Raw genomic sequence first — 15,992 nt, 5'->3', positions numbered from 1 at the left:
AAATAATAATTTTGGTAGAAATAACTTTATTTAGTTGATTAATAAGAATTTTTTTTAAAGAAGAAGAATTATTTTTAGAATATAAACAAAATATTTTGTGCCCTATACCTACAATCAATTCTATCCAATAAAAAAAAGTTAACTTTTTTTTCTAAAATTAATTCTACTCACATAAGAGATCTTGAAACGTGTAACTGTAGGAATCAATTCCAATGATTTCACCTAAATTCACATGGACACAAAATTAAAAGTGGGAGTGGGAGGAGAAAAGAAAAATTCAGAACAGGGAAGGAACTCCATTTTGGGAATGGTCATTCAAGTGAAGGGTTTCTTTGTCCTTGTTCCGTAGAAAGGCACACTTTTCTTTCCCTGATTTGAAGAGCAAAGTTAAGCAATAATAATAAAATACTTAATAATTTAACTATAAAGATAAAGAATCTCCTTATCTATAAATTACTGTATTAGGAATAACAAAACATGTGTTACATTAAAACCATGATTCCTTTTAGAGCAAAAAAGGAAAATTATAAAAATAGGTGAAGATTAGATTGGATGGCGAAAAGGAAAGGTAGGTTGGGAATGGATGGACGGGTGGAGATGCTTTAATATGCTCTTCAAGATTTGACATCTGTCCAACTCCATTCTTTTCTCTCACACAACACTCTACTCTTTCCTTTTTTCTATATTGCCCCTTTCTCTTTTCAACCCATTTTTCTTTCATTAAAAGTTTCTTTCTTTCTATTTTTATTTTTGGTCATTTTCTTCTCTTTCTTCTCCACTCCCTTTCTCGCGCTTCCAACACACACCCCAACACACTCAGGTATGCTTATTATTTCTATTTCTATATCACACCCTGCAAAGCTGTTAAATTTGTATTTAACTAATAAATGGTTATTAGGATTAAGGAAAGTTCATGTCTTTATTTCTTCTGTTGATTCTTTTTTCCTTCTCCAATGATGGGTCTCAGGTGTCACAATCAGAGGACAAGGCAGTGAGAAGAGAAAAGAAGGGAAGGGAAGGGAAGGAAGGAAGGAAGGAAGGAAGAAACGAGACTCTACATGGTTGACAAAATTTGGTACTTTCTTCTTTCTTTCTTTTACCTTTTTTCTTTCTTTCATTTTTATGATTATTATTATTAGTTATTATTAATTATTATTGGACGAGGTTGAGATGTGTTGCCTCAGATCCAGGCAACTCATGGTATAGTGTGAAAAAAGGGTGTTGTCTTTTGAGGTCTTCCTTGTGATTCTTGAGACTTTGCTTTTCCTGGGTTTCTTTCTCATGACCCTTTTTTTTAACTCATTCTTTCTTGTGTTTAGAGATAATGAGTGTTGGCTTTGTTTTTCCTCTCTCCTTTAATTTTTGTGGGTTTTATCCTTTTTTTTTTGTTTTTTGCAGATAAAGTTTGTTTCTTTCAAGTTTTGAGCTGTTTCTCTTTCACTAGAGTTGACGGAGGTAGACAGAGAAGAATATGATAATGGTTGAAAAAGGGTGTAGTCTAGCTAATTTTGCTTGAAATTTCCACAAATGGAAATTCGGATCCATTGTTGTTGACCAGATCTGACTACCCCAATTTCATTTTCACCACCTTTTAACTAGTCCATGATTTGCATAGGTTGAATTTGTTTCCTCCTTTGGGCTTCTCAGACATGGGAAATGGTTTTCTTAAATCCGTGCTTTGCATTCCGGGATCGTTTTCAATCAGAAAAGGTGATAAATTAGTTAAAACGTGACAGGCTGTGATATCAGTAGGGTGGGAGGGTAACTTTTTGTACTACATAGACAAGGATTTTGATGGAGGAGATGTCAACCACGGTTACAGTGCCATGGAGAGTAGGTAATTCAGTGTGTGATAAGCCAACCATAGCTACCCACATGGATGTATCCAGAATTAAGCTGATGGCAGATGCAGGGTTGTTATCCAATTCTATAACTAAGGTTTCCGATGAAACTTTTATAGGTTCAGATGAGAATCATGACAGTGGTTGTCATGAGGATGAAATTGGTATTACAGCAGTCACAGCTCCAGAACAGCAAAGAGAAGGGGAAATTCCGATGTTGGATATGATATCCCAAAATATAAGCTCTCTGGTTGTTGGTGATGAAGTTTTAACCCCAGAAATTGAGGAGGATGATTTGATATCACTGGAAGGTGATCCAATTATTGATAGCTCTTCACTTTCAGTAGCCAGTGAACATAGTAGTATTTGTGGAGATGAGTTCATCAGTTCTGAGGTTTCTTCAGATTTAGGGACAACAAGTTCCAAAGACATAGGAAAGAGCATCTCCACTGTCAAAATTGCAGCCAGGGCTACTGATTTGAGTATGTCAAATGTAGAGGCAGATGTGGCAGTGAGCCTTGAAGAGACAGGAGTTAGATCTGGCTCAAAGCCTACTACAGGTGTTTTTCACCAACTAACTCTGGAAAGATCTGTGAGTGGAACAGTAGGTAGAAGTGTTTTTGAATTAGATTGTACCCCACTATGGGGATTTACATCTGTGTGTGGAAAAAGGCCTGAGATGGAAGATGCAGTTGCAACTGTTCCTCGATTTTTGAAAATTCCTATTGAAATGCTAACTGGTGATAGGTTACCTGATGGAATAAACAAATGTTTCGGTCAGCAGACAATACATTTCTTTGGAGTCTATGATGGGCATGGTGGCTCTCAGGTAAAGTCTTATTTTGCTTTTTATGTGATTCTTTTGTCCAATGATTAAGCATTCTTCACATGGAGGTTGTTTACGTCACTCAGGTGGCAAAGTATTGCCGTGAGCGCATGCATTTGGCCTTGGCTGAGGAAATCGAATCTGTCAAGGAAGGTCTATTAGTTGAAAATACCAAGAATGATTGTAGAGATCTGTGGAAAAACACTTTCACCAATTGTTTTTTGAAGGTTGATGCTGAAGTTGGGGGGGAAGTTAATCGTGAGCCTGTTGCCCCAGAAACTGTTGGATCCACTTCTGTTGTTGCTATTATCTGTTCATCTCATATCATAGTTTCAAACTGTGGTGATTCAAGAGCGGTTCTGTGTCGTGGCAAAGAACCCATGGCGCTATCTGTTGATCATAAAGTAAGCTACCTCCAATATAGTTTTGCATCTCCTTTGAAAAAGAGTTTTAACTAATTAGAAGAAATTTATGTTTGTTTGTTGCATGGTAGCCAAATCGAGATGATGAATATGCAAGAATTGAGGCCACTGGAGGCAAGGTGATACAATGGAATGGTCACCGAGTATTTGGTGTTCTAGCAATGTCAAGGTCTATTGGTATGTACTTAATCACAAATTTTACTTTATTTCCTTTGATCTAATAATATGAGTTTCTTGGATGTCTTTTGGTGAGCATGGCTGATTACAAGGACTTTTTCTCAACACACTTGTTAGTATTTTAGTTTATGAATGTAAAAAGTGGACATTGGTTGCATTGTTTATATATGTACTCTAATCTCTGATAGAAATGATGTCCATATCAAGATTGTGAAAATTACTAATTTCTAGAATTTTCATTTCCATACTATGCATATCGCTTAGAGTAATGTTATATTTTCCTACTAACCCTCCTAATACTCTATAAATAAGTATTAAATGAAAAAGTGAATGCATTTAATATCTTAGAAATGTAAAATGCATTCATTTCTTTCTACATTCTATAAGTAGGAAGATGTTGTCGGAGGATCTACAATTATTCTATCACTTCTTTACACATGAATCATAATTCTTATAAGTTTCATTGCCATAATAGGATTCCTTAAATCTTGAAGGCTTTTGGTTTAGTTTTTATTTTTTTTCTTCACACCAGTTCTCTTTATTTCTTTTGGAAAGAAATATTATTAGGATTCAAGAGTACATTTTCTTTTGGTTTAGTCAACATTCAGTACACTTTCTTTTTCGAAAAAGATCCAAAATTTCCAAAGTTAAAAGCTTTGGCTTGAGTGGTAATTAGATAAAAATGTTTATTTCACCATTTTAATACCATAAAGCCAGAAGGTCTTGAAGTGAGTCCAAATACTCCAATATCCTTGCTTTTTACAACAACAATAGAAGCCTTAGCTCACTAGGTGAGGTCAGCTAACATGGATTACACAATGCTAGTCAGTTTGGTTAAAGACCAAATCTTTAGAGTTATTATTCACCATGAGATCTCTCTTAACAACTTTCTCCAAGTTCCTTTTTGGTATCCTTCTCCCCTTTTCCATGGGACTAAAAACTGTGCAATTTATTCTTCTCACTGGTGCTTCTAGTGGGCCTTCTTTGTACGTGTTCTAACCATCTTAACCAATTTTGTCATCGTTTTTGTCAATCAGTGTCACACTACTATCTTGTATGTTATCATTGTGTATCCTGTTCTTTCTTATGTGGTCACGCATCTGTCTTAACATTCTCATTTCAGCTACTCCTACCTTTTTCTTTCGATATTTCTTTAAAGCTCAACATTCACTACCATAGGGTACAGTCGGATGTATAACAGTACAATAAAACTTTCCTTTGATCTTGAAAGGTACATTGCAATAACAAATAACCCCTGATATCTTTCTTCATTTTAGCCATATCGTTTGTATCCTTTGTGTGACACGACATCTGCATTAATTTCTCCATCATTTTGTAATATTAATCCCTGATATTTAAAATTAGAAACTTGCGGTATAACATCTTATCCCATTTTTACTTCTAAATCATATTCTTTGACTTTTGCTAATGTTGTAATGCATATATTCTATCTTACTCCTACTTGAGCAAAGAAAACTCTATGTTTTCAAACTATATTTCTAAAGCTCAAGTTTGAAGTTAATTGCTTTCCTTGACTCCTTGATTAAAACTACATTATTCTATCTTACTCTTTGTTTATATTGTCCGTTTGACTTTTAGAATATCTGTTGTTGGGTTTGGTTCAGCTAATCCTGACGACATGCAAGGGGAGCAATTCAAATGAATAGTGTGTTTAGCTATCCAATTGATTTAATTGCGAGTATCTGCAGGGTAGCTACTATAATAAAACTAGTGTATGATTTTGAATAATGCTGGTTGTGGAAACTATGAATGGTTGTTGCTTTGTTTATGATATTTCTCTTCGTTGCATTCTTTCTGCCTGTAGTTTGGTCATCTGTTTCATCCTGTAGGCGTGTACTTGTGCACGATGTTAGGTTGCATGTCCTTGAAAAGTTGCTCCTAAGACCTGTGCTACTTGCACGGTTAGTTTGTCCAAAACTGTTTTTGTTTATTGTTGCCTTAATTTATACAGGTGATAGGTATTTGAAGCCATGGATTATTCCAGACCCCGAGGTGACGTTTCTTCCTCGTGCGAAAGATGATGAATGCCTCATTCTGGCCAGTGATGGCCTGTGGGATGTCATGACCAACGAAGAGGTGTGTGACATTGCTCGGCGGCGCATACTTCTCTGGCACAAGAAAAATGGCTTGGCATTGCCCTCAGAAAGGGGAGAGGGAATTGATCCTGCTGCACAAGCAGCTGCAGAGTACCTATCGAACCGTGCTCTTCAGAAAGGAAGCAAAGACAACATCACTGTAATTGTGGTGGATTTGAAAGCTCAAAGAAAATTTAAGAGCAAGACTTGACTGTTTCTTCAACTGCACCTGGGTGTTGGAAGATAATGGAAAGCTGAATATGATCCAATATAGTTTTTTTGCCCATAAATTTTTCATGTGGGCATCAGAATAGCACCCTGTACAATACATCCACCTCTCCCTAGAACTCTCCAACTGATTAAGAGTCTCCTTGTACACTGCCACATTGGGGCCATGTAAATCTTTGCTGCTTTTGTCGGTAGGTATAGGAGGTCAGTTCCATGCCTATCTGTCACCACCATATTGTATTCATTATTATGCCTCCGAGAACAAAGGCTCTGTGAGGTATTTACTTCATATTGCTTTAACATGTGTTGTTTATAAAAAAAGTAGTAGCTAATTGGCATTGTGGTTTACAAGTTGTGATCCACCCCTTCTAATAATGTAGCAAAGCAATTCTCTATTTGAAGCTTACTCTTGAAATTTATGTCGGTGGTGGATTGATATCATTGGTTATGACTCAATTCCAGTGGTTGTACTGCAATAATGATGGTAGGGACAATTATGGACAAGGTTGCTTAAGAAAAATCTCAGCTATCTTTTTTGTTTGTTTTGGTTTGGGATGGTTTTGTTTAACTGTGTTTATCATGGTTCAGAGACAATGTGGCTAATCAAACACTGTTGAACCTTGTCACATTTCTTCTTTTTAAAAAGATCACTGCAGATTGATTAACTTTTTAAAGATATTTTCATTCATTCAACCATTCAGGTTGCCAAATTTTTTTAAAAAAGGAAGTTTTTTATTCCATCCGATTGGACTATTTTTCCTTTTCATAGCCACGATTTATGATACATAAATATCCACACATTTTCAGTTCTGATTCTGATTGCCGCAAGCTTTAAGACAAGCTAAAAGGTCCTACGTGTCTGGCTGTGTCAAGCTTTAAGACAAGCATTCTTATTATGATTTTTATATATAATCGGTAAATATATCATTTTGAAAATCAGAAAATAGTTTTTGTTTGGAATATTATGTATCTTTAATAATAAAAAAACTAAATACTATTGTACAGCTATACTTCATGTTTTTTTAATTAAGGTTTTTAGTTCATTTTTCCTATGCTTAAGAAATTAAGTTAAATTGGTAAAAAAATTAAGTAAAAGGTTTTTATTATAATGCATAACATTTAATAAAATACCATAATAAAAAAGGTTGAAAAATTATTTAATGCTTCATATTTAATTACATAAAAACAATACATTTTGTTTTTTTTATAAAAAAAAAAGCCCTATCTATATGTGCCTTGTAAGTTGTAAAGAGGAAGAGAACCATATTATCTCTGTAAAATATTTTTGTTACTACATCCTTAAAAACATAAAATAGTTATTGAACTCATCCTTGTGTTGCAACAACTTTAGTCTTCAACTCTTCTAGTCTTTCACAAACAAACGCATATAATTTTTTTCCAGTGTATAAATAAGATATTCAGTTAACTTCTAGATCTTTTTAGAGGTTTTAAATAAATTAAAATATAAGATTAAGTGTGAAACAGATTACTTCATGGCTGGTAATTTACTAAGATGTTTTTTTTTTTGGATCGGCGACTTACTAAGATATGTTAACTGATACAAACAAGCCACATGGCATCGAAATTTTGCCACATCTCCTCGATAAAAAAATTTAAACACTGCTCCTGCCCTTCCTCTTCTTGTTATCCCACGAGACACGATGGGGCAGTGAATGATTAATGCAATGTGAGGTGTATAAAAACTTGCAACATCTTAACAAAAAAAAACATGGCAACAAATATATTTGTCGCATTTATTATGTTAATTAGAGGTAGAGGGGCCAAAATTGGTCACTTGAAAATAACAAAACCACAAGCGAAACCCACGTTTAAAAAGGACACACACAAAAAAATGATATATTTAAACTCCGAAGAAATGGCATATTATGACTATTTTTATTCCTAGGTCAGGTAAGTCGCAAGATCCATGTTCAGCAAAGACAGTATCATTGAAAGACTGAAGAAAGTCGTAATTATATGCATCTTCATTGTTCTATATGAATTTTTATATCCTAAAAACAATTGATGATTTTCTCATTTTAAATATTAGAAAATTCTCACTCTATCAAAGTAACTAAACAATCATTCAAATATTTATATCTGATTTTTTATGATATTCAGAAGGATAACAATCAAGGAGAAAAGAAACATGGCATATCGGACGAACCACAATACACGCACACTACGCGAATAGTTTTCAAATTTCAGTGCAATAAGCTTTCAAATTCACGGTCCTCCTTCGAATATGATTCTCAGAAACCAAGGGTAATTGGGATTGAAAAGCATAAAAAAAAGTTGTTCGGAGAGAAAAAAGTGAATGCGTGTTTTTTTTTAAAGCAAAAAACATTTTGCAATGATAAGCTTTCAAATTTTGAAATATATTTTTTATTAAGCAAAAAGGAGATATCCACTACACAATCCTTTGTTTGGATGGATACTTCAACGAAATAATTCAATGAGACATTGAATATATGTTATTTTAAAATTTAAGTTTGGATAATAATTTTAAAAAAATTAAACATCTAAAATTTTAACAAGAAATTTCAATTAACAAAAAATAAATCATATAAAATTCTCTTAAAAAGAGAAAGAATTGCAATTTCCTCACTCTTTATCCATCGCTCACTCTCGTGTCTCTCTACCGATACTCACCCCTCTCTCCATACCAGCACTCACTCCTCTCTCTTGGTCTTTCCTCAGAGATTCCGAGAACTCCTCTCTCTAGTAACAACGCTCACTCATCCCTTTGCGTGTACTCACTCCTCTCTCTCGATCTTTTCTCGAAGGTTCCGATAACTCTGATCTCGACCCACAGTTTCATTCCCTTGCGATTTCGATCCACACTCTCGTTGTACCACTGTGTGTATTCATTTTTTTTTTTAATTTGTGATTTATTTTTTATTTAGTTGTTTGATTTCATTAGTTTTGTACTGTGGGTATTTTTGTAAATTTGTTAGGAAGAGACCCTCCATTTGTTGTGGGCCATCTGTGTTCCCCAGTCCAAGCCCAACTATCACAACCCAAATTATTATATAAAACGCGGCAAGAAAGAAAGTAGGGCTCTATTTCTCGTCACTCCTAAATTTCAGCGTTGAAGTGCGATTAGAACTTAGAAGCATCAATTCAAGCTCCAATCTTCGACTCTGGTACGTTCAATGTTCTTTTACTCATCACTTTCTACGATACAAGCTACATATTACCGAGATATTGAAATTTTTTGTTCTATCGATGACGTAAACCTTTTTTTTTACGAATTTATCAAATACAGTGCGTAATTGTTCGAACTGATTGAAAAGGCTTTTTGAATTAGTTAATTGTGTTGTAGTCACTTAATACATTGAAAGCAGAGTATGCCGAGTAGGAATAGTGCCAAAACTCCAAAGAATGATGGAAACAACTCAAATTCCAGTCTTGCTTCTCTAGAAAATAAGTATGCACACCCTCCACTTTTTTTGTGTATGTATATATGTGAATGATTTCCTATTGTATATGGTTCTACCTTTAAGTTGTTAATGGTTTGTGGCTTTTATTCAGTGTTCTGTTATTATTGCTATTGTTTCTTTTTTAATACTATAATGATGATCATTATTTAGTCTTAGTTTCTATCTGCAGTTGCTATGAAGGAGAACGTCTCACCAATCTGCTCCAATCAATCCGTAGGTACAGTGCATGTTTTTCACATGTGATGCTTCATGCTTCCTGTTTTTATTATTCTTCCAACGTGATTTGATGATTTGATCCACAAGGCCATTGCTTATTGAAGCTGAAGTGGTGGCCAGAGAGAATTTTTAACAGTTTAAAGAGTGAACTACTAATCAACTGCCTTCAATTTTATGGTGCAAGTTCCAACCTGATCTTACTAATGCTTATTCTTTTGAACAGGGGGATCCAATCTGCTAGACATTTGGATGGAAGTTCCTTGCCAGAGAAGATATGGTTAAAGGTTAAACTTCTACGTGGCTTAGGCAACTACTATAAAACATTTTGGATAAATTTATCAAGAAGCATACACAATCGTGTAACATTTGTGTGGTTCCTTGCAGCAACAATTTTCTATTGGGGTCAACGATGTAACTCGTGTCCTTGAGCGCATGAAACCATGCACGGAGTTAGAAAGCTCTACTGAACTCATCTCTTTGAGAAGCAACCATACAGCATCTTCAGTTAAGCTTCAGGTTGATTTCCTCTGTTTGTCTAATGTAGAATATGTAAATCTTTTGTTAATCACTTATTTAGTACCTTCACCTTTTCTTATTAAGTAAATCATTCAATAACAATCATTTTTATTCTCAAATAATATTAGAAGGTTTTGTTGTCGTCGTGGAGATTCTATTTTCTCTACAATTTTGTATATCTTCCTTGAGGGAATTCGAAATCGTAAAATCTTATAATAATTTGCGATCAATTCATTCCATTTTTCCCTTTTTCAAAGATAAACTGATATATTTAAATCATGAGTCAGATATACGAATACCCTATCCTATCCACCTGGAAATCTTGGTTCAAATCCTTCGATATTGGATAAAAGATGTCTCTTTCTTTCATTTATTAAGGTTTTTTTTTATTATTATTATAATTGGAATAGTATTCTTACTCCAAAAAAATGGATTTCTACTTTTTTTTCAAAAAGTAATCCAAGATTTTTTTTGTTCCTATATAATTTATATGTATGGGAATATGAATCTTACAACTTACAAGGTATGTGGCAACCTCCTTATTGTTTTTTCTTACATTGCTCAAACTCGATTAGTTTTTCTTAGTAATAAATGATCAAGTTGCATTAGTAGTATATGCCTCTTTCTGGTGTCAGGTGTGGGTAAAGACTAAAGAAGGCATTATTGACGTTTTACGTTAAGCAGGTAAAGACTAAAGAAGACATTATTGACGTTTTACGTTATGCAGGCTGTGCTTGTAGCTTCTGACTGTAACCCACGTTGGCTGACGAAACATCTCCTAAGTTTGGCTTCATCAAGGAATGTGCCCCTGGTATTTGTTAGAGATACTAAACAAGGTTCTTTGAGACTAGGTGAACTTGTGCAATTAAAAACGGCCATTGCTATCGGAATTAAGGTCAGGTCCTGGCATCACACTAGATCTAATATCATGTCTGGTTCTGCTATTTTTAGATCAAATATTATTTAAAAGTTCTAAAACAGTTTTTTTTAAGAAATTCTAAAACAGTTAGAAAGTATTATTTCTTCAAGACAGGTTAATATAAACATGCTATTTTTTCACGATATGAGTTTTTTGGGGAAACTACAAGTGCCTCTCTCGACGAATGACCATGGATTTTTCTTCAAAATTTCAATATTACAATAAAACCCCTTTGTTACTCTTTTTTTGTTTTTTACAGATTCCTTGCTGTAATACAATCATACTTATAAAAAAAAATTAACGCCATTATTGTTAAGAGAACTCTTTGCATTGTTTGGAACGGCTACTTTATGCTTACTAATTTTACATCCCTAAATTTTTATAATATGTCTTTTTGGATCTTGGTTTATCGAGTTGTTCATTATGTTTCAATGAATTCAGGTTAAAGGAAGCACCATAAATAAAATTATTCAGCAAGTTATTCAAGGCGATAGATTTGAACTTTCACCTGAAGGGCAAAATTCAGCAAGAATATTTGATGCGCAAAGTAACTTTCAGGACCCTGACAAAAAAATGCTATCAAATGTAATTTAATCAATATTTCTTGTTTATAAAATTATTGACCTTGCATTCTAAGGTGCAGTTCTTTTTTTCCCTTGGGAGAGGGGTTAAAAATCTATTTGTAAATTTTTTTCGTTTGAGCATCATAATTTTTATTTTACCATAAATTACGACTTGCATGAAGGATTAATTGAAGCTTTTTAAGCTTTTCTAGCTTGTTATACATTTGTAAATTTGTACAACTTGTTAACCCAAATTTTAAATTTGAATGTTTTGCCGAATAGAGATATAGGAAGATAACTGGGAATTGATATTTTAAATAGTGATCAAATATTCAGTTGGTTTAAGTATTTAGCAAAGCAGAATATCGTTTTGGCTCGATGTTTAAACAGTTTTTGATAATTTATATTGATATTGTAAACTATAAATTAAAAATTGAAAAAATAAGGCTATTGAATATCTATCGCAGCCTGATTTTATCGTTTTCACCTATTTCAAAATTCAAACACTCTGGAGTAGTTTGAGGATCCATAGTCAGATTGGCAGATTTCCGCTTTTGATGTTTTCTTTTGATTATTTTAGAATCGTGTTGAAAGTTAGCCGAATTGGAATTTGGCTAATCATTTGATATTCAGGTGACAACTTTTGACCATTTGACAATCTCTACAAATAAGATGCTACAAACATGGAGGATCAACTTAATGGGTGCGCGCGCATGTATTTGTGGGAGAAAAAAACTCGTTTGAGCATCATAATTTCTATTTTACCATAAATTGCGACATGCATGGAGGATTAACAGAAGCTTTTTACAGCTTGTAATACATTTGTAAATATTTACAACATTTGATCATATGCAATCTCTATAATAAATTGCTACAAACATGGAGGATCAACTGAAGCTTTCTACTTCTCGTTCAATATGTTGGAACTCCAGATACATATTAGTCTTGAGTGCTATATTAGGAAGTAGTACTTGACGTTGAAGGCTCGACAGTGCCAACTGGATCAGGGTTTGGATTAACCTGAGTGCGTGCATTACGTTTTCCTGATTTCCGATTCTCTGTTTTGTCCTGATCTTGCTCTACCAGGACAGGTTCAAACTGCCAAAAGTCCGAAAGAAAGGGTTACGCAGTTATAATTATAATAACTGATAAGGTGAAAGCCTAGTAGCCTAAAAATCTACATTAAGAGCAAACCTGATACACAGAATACATGACATTTCTTCTTATTTGTGCCATCATATCCAAGAAAAGGTTATAGCCTTCAAGCTTATACTCAATAAGAGGATCCCGCTGCGCATATCCCCGTAACCCCACGGCTTGCTGAACAAATTTTAGTGCCTGCAGATGTTCTTTCCACAGGCGATCGATATTGCTTAAGATTAGGAACCGCTCTGCCTCTTTCATCAAGCCTGCTGCTTGTTGCTCCACAATATCCTATGGGGCATGCCTACAGTTTTTCAATTATTCACTGTGATTTTTGCTGCTAGAGTCGTTTCTCTGTGGTATCCAAACACGCATTTAAAAAGTGATTGCAGCTCATTTTTCTACGTAAGCATGACATAGTACGCATCTCAGCAGACCAAGTTTTTTTGTACACATTATCATTATTCCATCTTCTCAAATAAGGATCTGAAAGTGACTTATAGATGCCAAAACTCAGAGACAGGGCTATAAATGAAAACAATAAAGCCAATTACTTAAATAGCCTTTTCGCCATGAGAAGTTCAGGTGCCTAAACTCTAATTTCATTGATATTAAGGTCTTTCTAAATATTCCATCCCTTTCTTATTCTTAGTCTTGGTTTTTAATAAACCAAGTTTAAACGATTTTTAATTTTTAATTGCTTTTGTTGAATTGTTAGGGACCTGAACTTCTAAGTAAATTATATACTGAGCTTGCGGTTTGGACATTGGTTCATCGAGCAAGGCCGTGTGTACTGTACACGTACATTTTATACTCTTTTTTCTAGCTTCATGGTTCATTCTTCCTAAGAATGTTGGTTAACATTTGTTCAAATAAAAAAAAAAGAATGTTGGTTAACACTAATATTTTATCATGGCAATCAAATGATTTTGGCACCTTCTTTGATTGAAAGGTTGCTCTAGATACAACAAAAACTGGCTAATTGACGTAAACAGAAACAGAGATTCTTCACTCCAATTTTGATAACTGGTGTGACTGTCGAATTAGAAGAGACAAAAGTTGCCAAAATGAATATTAAGTTAAGAAACAGCAGAAGTAAAATTGATTACGGTGCATTTTACCATAATCTTGGTTGTAATTCTGTAAAGGAGTACCAGCAGCCACATAAGGACTAAATTGCAATTTTCAATCTACACATTCCAAATCCATCCAACAGGTTTCCAATAAAACATCAAAACCGTTTATTATGATATAAGCATATCAGTAGGTAACAAATGATGCATCACCAGTGTGCCATGTTAGTTGGACTTCACCGTAGCTTCCTTCATCTGCAGTTATAACTTTCTCATTAATGAGTGTGAAGTTACCTATTCATTGAGTACTAACAAAACAAAATACAATAAATTTGGTAAAGGGCAGTGGCACTTTAAAGGGAAGAAAGCACCACCTGAAACCAGAAGGGGAAAGTGCTCCTAGCATTAGATTAGACCCTCTACCATGTTCCTCTGCCTCTGAAGTCTGAACCTCCCCAGGAATGGCAATGGAGAAGACAACATTGTTTGTGTTGTTGTTGAATGTGCTTCTTGTGTTCAGTGCCTCTCTTGTGTCCGCAGAGCAACAAAGTCATGCCTCAGCTGTAGGGGACCCAGGAATGCAAAGAGATGGTTTAAGGGTGGCCTTTGAAGCTTGGAACTTCTGCAATGAAGTTGGTCAAGAAGCTCCTCACATGGGTAGTCTAAGAGCTGCTGATTGTTTTGATCTTTCAGGTAAGCCAAAAACCACTTGACACAAAAACATATATAGTCCTCTAAATTTTTATATTAGTCCAGTTTATCTCATATTTAGTCCTCAATGTCAGGTTACATATTATATGTTACATAGATATAAGGTTGGTCTAGTGGTTGAAGGGAGGGAGGAGAGGTCACGGGTTTGAATCCATTCAATTGACGTTTCTAATAATAACTAACAAACTCTCATTTGGTGATAAAAAAACATTATATATGTTATGTCCACTCCATATTCTATAATTTCCTACAAATTTTAGTTTTTTTTTAAAAATTGGCATTGTGTTTTTTTTTTGTTGAGAGTTGTTGTGATGACCAGGTTCTCTGACTCACAAGGTCACACAAGCTGATAACAGACTTGGGGTGGGGGACTCATTTCCTGGTATAAATCCAGAAAATATCAACAACACTGACCTTTATGCAATTGAAAAGGAATTGTATTTGGGTTCTCTATGTGAAGTTGCAGACACCCCAAGGCCTTGGCTGTTTTGGATGGTAATGCTGAAAAATGGAAACTATGACACCAGGTCTGGGTTATGTCCTCAGGACGGGAAAAAGGTACCCCCTTTTAGCCCGGGAAGGTTTCCTTGTTTTGGACAAGGGTGCATGAACCAACCCATCGTGTGTCATCAATGGACACAGCTCAAAGATGGCTCAATGCAAGGGGGGTTCAGTGGTACTTATGATTTGGATTCTGGTTGTGGAGGTGAACAGGATGGTGTGTCTTACTATGAGGTAGTTTGGGAGAAGAAAGTTAATGTTGGGAGTTGGATGTTCAAACACAAATTAAGGACTTCAAAGAAGTACCCTTGGTTGATGTTGTACCTTAGAGCTGATGCAACCAAAGGATTCTCTGGAGGTTACCATTATGACACAAGGGGAATGCTAAAAACTGAGTCCAAGTCCAAAACTTCCATTTCTGTTTAATTAATAGTTAAATTAGTGAGCCACACATACATATGGCTTAATTTCCTTCAGTGCACTAGTTTGATTTGCCATAATAAACCATTTGGGGTGATTCATGATTCATTGATTCAGCTTCCAGAATCACCAAATTTCAAAAAGTTGAGCTTGGACATCAAGAAGGGGGGAGGTGGCAAGAGCCAATTCTACCCTTTAGACATTGGAAGCTGTTGGAAGAACAATGGTACTCCTTGTGATGGAGATGTACTGACTGATGTCGCTAGATATAGTGAGATGATCATAAACCCTGAAAACCCAGCTTGGTGCAGCCCCAAAGGCTTGGCTAACTGTCCAACATTTCATATCACTCCAGACAACAAAAAAATCTTCAGAAATGGCACAGCCAATTTCCCCTACTCAGCATATCACTATTACTGTGCTCCTGGGAATGCTCAACACTTGGAGCAACCAGTGAGCACTTGTGATCCTTATAGTAATCCTCAAGCACAAGAGATAGTTCAGTTGCTTCCTCACCCTATTTGGGGTCAGTATGGCTATCCCACCAAAAAAGGTGATGGTTGGGTGGGGGATGCAAGGACTTGGGAGCTTGATGTTGGAAGGCTATCAAGTAGACTGTACTTTTATTAGGTCAATAATTGAACCACTACTACTGTACTATTGGAATCTCATGATGAGTCATCACACATTTTAATTTAGGCAAATGATAAATAGGGATGTGTAAATTATACTCTTCATGATGTTTTTTTACGCTCTTATGATTTTTACTATAAATATTTTTTTTAATTATGCAACGCTCGTTAGGACAATCCTTTAATTTATCTTGTGATGTGGTGCAGGATCCAAGGCACTTCTCCTGCCAAGAGAATATGGACATCTATTGATTCTGGTACTAAG

The 15,992-nt window shown here is 35.0% G+C and overlaps 3 protein-coding genes and 1 pseudogene across 3 annotated transcripts; 3 read left to right on the top strand and 1 right to left on the bottom strand.

Moving 5' to 3' along the window:
* The first annotated feature begins 668 nt into the window (after positions 1–668).
* On the top strand, positions 669–6,135 carry LOC114408843 (protein phosphatase 2C 77-like). Its single transcript, XM_028372025.1, has 6 exons — positions 669–820; positions 968–1,075; positions 1,399–2,670; positions 2,754–3,071; positions 3,161–3,266; positions 5,239–6,135. Exons 3-6 carry the CDS (start codon positions 1,795–1,797, stop codon positions 5,571–5,573), a joined length of 1,635 nt encoding a protein of 544 aa, XP_028227826.1. The 5' UTR covers positions 669–820; positions 968–1,075; positions 1,399–1,794; the 3' UTR covers positions 5,574–6,135.
* A 2,183-nt stretch (positions 6,136–8,318) lies between these two features.
* LOC114408840 lies at positions 8,319–11,470 on the top strand (annotated as a pseudogene).
* Positions 11,471–11,938: 468 nt separating this feature from the next.
* On the bottom strand, positions 11,939–12,724 carry LOC114408841 (protein translocase subunit SecA, chloroplastic-like). Its single transcript, XM_028372024.1, has 2 exons — positions 12,442–12,724; positions 11,939–12,345 (listed from the first exon to the last, which is right to left on the bottom strand). Exons 1-2 carry the CDS (start codon positions 12,649–12,651, stop codon positions 12,205–12,207), a joined length of 351 nt encoding a protein of 116 aa, XP_028227825.1. The 5' UTR covers positions 12,652–12,724; the 3' UTR covers positions 11,939–12,204.
* Positions 12,725–13,668: 944 nt separating this feature from the next.
* Positions 13,669–15,740, top strand: LOC114408839. The gene is made up of 3 exons (XM_028372023.1): positions 13,669–14,156; positions 14,494–15,068; positions 15,213–15,740. Exons 1-3 carry the CDS (start codon positions 13,925–13,927, stop codon positions 15,723–15,725), a joined length of 1,320 nt encoding a protein of 439 aa, XP_028227824.1. The 5' UTR covers positions 13,669–13,924; the 3' UTR covers positions 15,726–15,740.
* The last annotated feature ends 252 nt before the right edge of the window (positions 15,741–15,992 follow it).

Source organism: Glycine soja, chromosome 4 (genome assembly GCF_004193775.1).
Source record: "Glycine soja cultivar W05 chromosome 4, ASM419377v2, whole genome shotgun sequence".
Taxonomy (NCBI): Eukaryota; Viridiplantae; Streptophyta; class Magnoliopsida; order Fabales; family Fabaceae; genus Glycine; species Glycine soja.
This window is presented reverse-complemented; position numbering and strand designations above follow the sequence as displayed.

Bases quoted from the DNA above. Each gene is read 5' to 3' on its own strand.
- LOC114408841 (XM_028372024.1), bottom strand. From the start codon at position 12,651: ATGAAAGAGGCAGAGCGGTTCCTAATCTTAAGCAATATCGATCGCCTG. The intron at 12,346-12,441 runs GTTTGCTCTTAA...GACTTTTGGCAG, and splicing joins TCATGTATTCTGTGTATCAG to TTTGAACCTGTCCTGGTAGA.
- LOC114408839 (XM_028372023.1), top strand. From the start codon at position 13,925: ATGGCAATGGAGAAGACAACATTGTTTGTGTTGTTGTTGAATGTGCTT. The intron at 14,157-14,493 runs GTAAGCCAAAAA...TGTGATGACCAG, and splicing joins TGATTGTTTTGATCTTTCAG to GTTCTCTGACTCACAAGGTC. The intron at 15,069-15,212 runs GAGTCCAAGTCC...TCATTGATTCAG, and splicing joins CAAGGGGAATGCTAAAAACT to CTTCCAGAATCACCAAATTT.
- LOC114408843 (XM_028372025.1), top strand. From the start codon at position 1,795: ATGGAGGAGATGTCAACCACGGTTACAGTGCCATGGAGAGTAGGTAAT. The intron at 2,671-2,753 runs GTAAAGTCTTAT...TACGTCACTCAG, and splicing joins ATGGGCATGGTGGCTCTCAG to GTGGCAAAGTATTGCCGTGA. The intron at 3,267-5,238 runs GTATGTACTTAA...TAATTTATACAG, and splicing joins AGCAATGTCAAGGTCTATTG to GTGATAGGTATTTGAAGCCA.